The sequence below is a fragment of the Asparagus officinalis genome, chromosome 7 (assembly GCF_001876935.1).
Source record: "Asparagus officinalis chromosome 7, Aspof.V1, whole genome shotgun sequence".
NCBI lineage: Eukaryota > Viridiplantae > Streptophyta > Magnoliopsida > Asparagales > Asparagaceae > Asparagus > Asparagus officinalis.
The window spans coordinates 94,294,328-94,300,889 of record NC_033800.1 but is presented as its reverse complement, the minus strand read 5'-3'; the positions used below and the strand labels follow the sequence as shown (position 1 = coordinate 94,300,889).

General features: G+C 33.4%; 1 protein-coding gene across 1 annotated transcript; it reads right to left on the bottom strand.

Moving 5' to 3' along the window:
- Nucleotides 4,999-5,322, bottom strand: LOC109847518 (probable glutathione S-transferase). The gene has a single exon (XM_020416745.1). The coding sequence runs from the start codon at nt 5,320-5,322 to the stop codon at nt 4,999-5,001; it is 324 nt and encodes a 107-aa protein (XP_020272334.1).

Genomic DNA, 6,562 nt, shown 5'->3' with positions numbered 1-6,562 from the left:
CGTACACCAGAGAAAACATGTGTACGTCAGGTGCATGGCGCACGGCAAGATCCCACTCGGGAAAATAATAATACAGTTGAATGACCAATGCAAGGACAGTAATAACAAATAGAAATATGCAGCTGAAATACTAACAAGCTAGATATAATCCATCACTAGAGTATAATAATCAGGAGAAAACATAAACATCCGAGTAACAAGATCATACAGCTAGCCATCCTATAATCATCCACATAACAAGGTCATACAACTAGATGAAATTAATATTTAAAAATCTACAGCTCGAGACGTAGTACGTCGAGCGAAATAATCCAAACAAGGAAACCCTCATGTATATACCATATGTCTCGAATTGTAAATAATTAAATATTAACCCCGATCTATGTATGAAAAGAAGTACAACCAGCCTACATCTCACAAGAATCATACTTAGCCAAGAATCGAGGTCATGTAACTAACTATCCCATCACTCATCTCAAATAATCAACAATCTCAATATCACTGCTCCTCAGACCCACCCCAGGCCGATACAAGGCACTGGCGCGAGCCTGGAAAATACATCAACAATCTCATATCACTACACCTCAGACCCACCCCAGGCCGACACAAGGCGCTGGCGTGAGCCTGGAAAATACATCAACAATCTCATATCACAACTCCTCTGACCCACCCCGGTGACTACACAAACTTCACCAGCGTGAGCCCGGAATATACATCAACAATCACATATCACGACTCCTCAGACCCACCCCGGTGACTACACAAACTTCACCAGCGCGAGCCCGGTAATAATCACAATCACATCTGCTCACATGAACCAAGATTGCCTACCCAGCATCCCTAGTATTTCTAAGTCAACAATATAAACATGTCTCTAGGTCTCGTTCGCCATACATAAGCCACTAAGGTCATGAACTACTAACGATTCTCAATCACAACAAGCAATGCAACTGATCATGAGCAATAACATCATGACATATCAGATAATTAAGTTTAAGAATTTTGAATCATAAAATTATTCTAAAATAACCTTCTAAAATAATAAATTTGTTTACTTAAAATAATCCTTTCGCAAAATAAATTCTTTCAAAATAATCCCTTTTTCAAAACAAATTTCGTTAATTTACTTATAATTATTCTAAAATGATTCTTTTTCCAAGATATTTCCTTTTAAATTATTATAAATTTCCTAAAATGATTTCGTTCTCAGAATAATTTCTTTTTAATAAATATAATTATCCAAAAGTGATTCCGCTGCCAAAATAAATTCATTTAACTCATCATAAATATTCTGAAAATGCTATGTATCATATTATCATGATTTATCTAATTTTATTCATCAAACAATCCCACACAGATAATTATCTCACAAACTAATCTATGTATCAAACAATAACAGATATAAATAATGAAAATACAAGTCAAGGAAAATGGGATCTTGCCTGCGAGACCGTGGGGTCTGATGACGAGGCGGCGATGTCACTACGGATGCGGTACAATGGATCTGAACGGCACAGTCAACGACGAATCTGAGGTTGATCGAGCGGGATGAAGGCAGCGGCGTGAGGCGGAGGACGGCGGTTGTCGGCGAACAGCGGGTCACTTGCTGTCGGGCTCGGCGTGGGCTCAGGCGATGGCGGCTGTCTGATGGAGACTGACGGCGGCGCTGTCGGGGACTGGAGGAGGGTGTGGGCTCATCGGAGGAGAGATATAATTAAACAAGAATAATTAATAATAAAAATATATTTACTTATTTTTAAAATCAAATAATTATGGAATAATTATCTATACAGTAAAACGTACAAGTTATACTAATACGACAGATAATATGTAACAATATAAATAATACAATAAATTATACCAAAAACACGTAATTAATAATACCATGTATTATATGAAATAATTTGTAATAATATTAATAATACAATATATTATTTAAAATATTACGTAATAGTACCGACAACACAACAAATTAATTCTAAAAATTTTTACCGCACAAAATAAATTTATAAATACCAAAATCATTTAAATAAATATATAATCAGATTTTTAAATCATAGAAAATTGTAGAAAATCAAGAAAAATACAAATACTCTTTTATAAATAATAATTAAATATTTTAAAATGCTAGAAAATTATTTTAATTAATATCAAAATTTCACGGTCATTACATACACTTACACATTCACATGCTCCTTCTCACAAAGTTCATCATAAGAATGCTAGTGTGTTCAAGTGTGATCTTTGTGGCCGTTTTGATCATTTGGCCGAATATTGTTTTGATTTGAAAAAGAAATCTCATTTGCCAAATGCTTCTAGTAGACCACATGCTTTTAAATATGATGTTTGTGGTAGGTTTGGACATCTTGCTAATTTTTTTTAATATGCAAAAAGCTTCTAAGTTGCAATATGTTCCAAATACACCTTTGTTTAACGATGTTTCTCATTTACGAAATAATTTAAAAGAAAAATCTTTTTTTGCAAATGATTCCCGTGCTCGAGCATATGGTCCAAAAAAACAAATGAGTCTATTTCATTGTACAAATTATAATCGGAAGGTTCATTTGAGCAATTATTATTATGACCGGGTTAGTGCACCAAATATGCCCAAAAGGGTTCATAACCCTAGGACCTTGAGCTTTATTAATAGGGGTCATGTCCCTAACCAATCCGGCACCAAGAATGCTTGGGTGCCAAAATCTTTTTAAAAAAAATAAGAATGGTGTTTTTTTAATTTTTAATTTTTCTTGGTTTTGAAAATTATATTTAAATTTTTTTTGATCAATTCTTTTGTTTTCATGATTATTAGTTTTGATTTTTGTTAAGAGGTTTGTATTTATATAACCCCCCGGGTTTATTAGGTGTTTATTTCCCAAATCATGTTTACCGGATGCTAAAATAATTATATAGGTTGGAACAAGCTCAAGAGCTTGATATTGTTGCCTCTCTTAAAAATTGTGTTTTGATTTGTTGCTTTGGATTCATTATATTTCACTTATATGATGATATTTATGTGTTTGTGCTTATGGATCATCTATTTGTGTCTTATAATATATTCTATGAGTGGTTTGATCAAGTTATACAAAAAAAAATTTCTTCTTTGATCAAACATTATTTTTGGACTTAAATCTCGATTTATGACTTCGTTTGATTGATTTGTTTTCACTTGAAAACTTTTTTCATGGTTCTCATGTTTTCCTCATTTCTTTGTTTTCATAAATCTATTTTTATACACTATGTTTTTATAATTGTGTAATGAGACACTTCTTTCATAAATGACATATTAATATGTGTTCTCATTGTCTTGTTTGTATGTGAGTTATGTTTAGCATATCTTTCATTTATTCTTACTCACATGTTTTTGTCTTAGCTTTCATTTCATATATTCTATATGGCATTTTGATAGGGGGAGCTATTCCCTATACTTGTTTTATACTCACTCATGCATATTAATAGGGGGAGCTTTCGCTCTCTTCATTCTTGTTATTTTTCCCTTTTTGATGTTGTCAAAGGGGGAGAAATATTGTGAGTATAGCCTTTCCTTGTTTATATGCATGTGAATTATAATTTATATGTTCATTTTTCTTCATGCATATATCCTTTTTGTAAATTGTTTGTCATCATAAAAAAGGGGAAGATTGTTGCCCTTCTTGTTTTGATGATGATTTACAAATAATTTACTTCTAATATTGTTTATCTAGTGTTTGTGTTTTTGTATCAATTGTAGACAAACAATATGTTGAAGGATGGATGAATTGCGCCATAACGATCATATCAAATGGGGGTTGGCGGAATAGTAGAGTGAAGCCTTGCTATCAAGTTGAAGATCTAAGTTCAAGCTTCATCCAAGTTTACCAAGTTGAGCTATAATGAAGATCAACATCAAGCTTGGGTAACAGTAGTTTAGGTTTATATTATGTGTGTTGGTACTTTAAGCTCAATCATATATACACACACATTATATTGGTTTCCTTGTATATATATAGTTATATATATATATACAACATAAGCTTTGGAATTGGGTTTTAAATGGGAAAGAAGGATAAATTGGGTAGGGATTTCTTGGACAGTGAGAGAAGGGGGTTGGTTGCACTAATATTTCAAATTAAGGGTTTGGGGGTAATAGTTTTGGGGCTGGGGAGGAGGATGCATGAGCCAACTATTTTTGGTTCCTCCAATCAATTTTCCCTTTTTTTCTTTGTGTGTTGTAAGTTATTTGCGCTTTAGTACACCAAACTTTTCATCTTTTATTTTTTATTTTTTACTTTAAAGCCCTGAATTTCGAGTTTTCACAGTTTGGTACCCCCAATGCTCTAACTTTGCTCCTCGCTTTGCCGAAACTCAAAAACCGAAAATTCGGTAAAGAAAGCTGTTTACCGCACACTTTTCTATGGTGATATCCTCGAACAAAATCAATGTAAGCACATCAAAGTGCAAGTAGCTCAAATATAAATAAATATATGTAGACGAATATGTATAACTGGGGATAAATCATAACCCAATACGAGCAAGTTGAATACTAAATGTACAGCCAATTGATTGGATGGTTTAATTTCACTTGTTATGAATACCAAAGAGAGGGATACGTACATGAGGCCCTATCTCATGTACAACTCTTACCTAAAACAATATAAATTGCGTGTATGTAAAGCTGTGTGAAACCCACCTGTAGCCTTGGTGGTTTCTTGCTTAAAAGAAAAGAAAAGAAAAATAATCAGTATGATACTATAATTAAGTTTATCATTATCGGCTGAAGTAATTTGTCATGATTAGCTCATGGGACTGACTGATTATTAGCACTATTATGAACATAATGTATGTAAAATTCGTAATTCTTAAAATACTCGGACAAATACAGCACTTACAGCAAAATACAGCAGGCAACGAATACAGAAAATACATAGGATACATGTATCTTATTTAATACGCGTACGTGCCCGACACATACGTACACGCCTGTAGCAAATTGCACGGGCAATTACTAAGATGCTTTACTAGTCACATAGCGTCTCTTCGAGCTTGCATGCGGGCAAGTAGTTTTTCCCTATCAGGGATGCATTCTTTCACAATATCAGAACTAGTGAACTCTCGAGACCAATTCCATAAGTTGGGATGTTTCTCTTCACTTATTATACAAATTCCAGCCATTTCTTGGAGAACACTAACCCAAATGGTTAAGAAATTTGCCGCGATGTCTGTGATACCGATGGATTCTCCTCCGAAAAACTTCTTCCCTTTGAGCTCATCCTCAAGAATGCTCAGGTTCTTCTCTGTTTCCTCCATGAAATTCTTCTGCTCCTCTCCATGAGTCCAGCATGACATCCATGCTGAGGGAGGCACTGAAGATATATAATCAAGGGGATTAGCATGAACTAATTTAGCTATTCAATCATCAAGTAAATTCTTTCAAGAAATATATGGTTCAATAATTAGCCCAAGTAGTAGAGATGAAATTTGCACAGATCCCCGATCAGACCTGTTATTTTTATTTATTGATGGCAGGAAGAGCCATTAAAAGCTTACAAAAAGGAGCAGGCCCGCAAACTTTCGAACATGTTAAAAAGTAGGATGTTGTAGCATTATCATGTAATGCAGTACCTAAAACATGTCATACGCCTAGCTTATATACACACACACACGCACACACACACACACACAATTTAGCTTTGGTTTCCATGTATATATAGTTTCATATATACATACATATTTTGGTTTCCAAGTTTATATAAATTTGAATTTACATCTTTCAACACACACACACACACACACACACACACACACACACACATATATACACACACACACGCACACACACACACACACAATTTAGCTTTGGTTTCCATGTATATATAGTTTCATATATACATACATATTTTGGTTTCCAAGTTTATATAAATTTGAATTTACATCTTTCATATTTATTGTTTTGGTTTTTCTTGTTTAAATATGAAACAATTGAATATAATTGGAAAATACATTTTTGGTTTCATGTTTATATGCTTACATATGATTTCATAAATATCAATTTTATTTAGTTCAATGAAATCATGTTTGTTGTTTTGAAAGTTTGCAAAACAAGTATTTTTGTGAAAATATTGTTTTCTTGGTATATGAACTTAACAATCATGATATACATCTTCTATTCAGTCTATATATTCATTTTATAATGTTTCAAAACATGATTAAACTAAAATGTAAAAACTCATGTGTTTACATTTTCATGTTTTGGACTATTTTGTAAAATAATTATATTTTACATTTGGGAGGTCCTTTTAGAAAACTCAGTTCTTGTAGCATGTGTATTATCATGCCTACAATCATTTCTCAAAGTTTTACATTTTTCTGAATTTATTTGATATTTATAAACCCAGTTTAAAGTTGAGTTTTTCTGTGCACTTCAGGTCTGTGCATGTCTAGTCGACCCATTAGTCGACCCATTAGTCGACTCATGAGTCGACTCATAAGTCGACTCATAAGTCGACTCACGAAATGCAGCGTAGTTGTGATTTTTCTTCTGCTGAGTCGACTCATATAAGGCGACTCATTAGTCGACTCATAAGTC

Coding starts and splice junctions, on each gene's coding strand:
- LOC109847518 (XM_020416745.1), bottom strand. CDS start 5,322: ATGTCATGCTGGACTCATGGAGAGGAGCAGAAGAATTTCATGGAGGAA.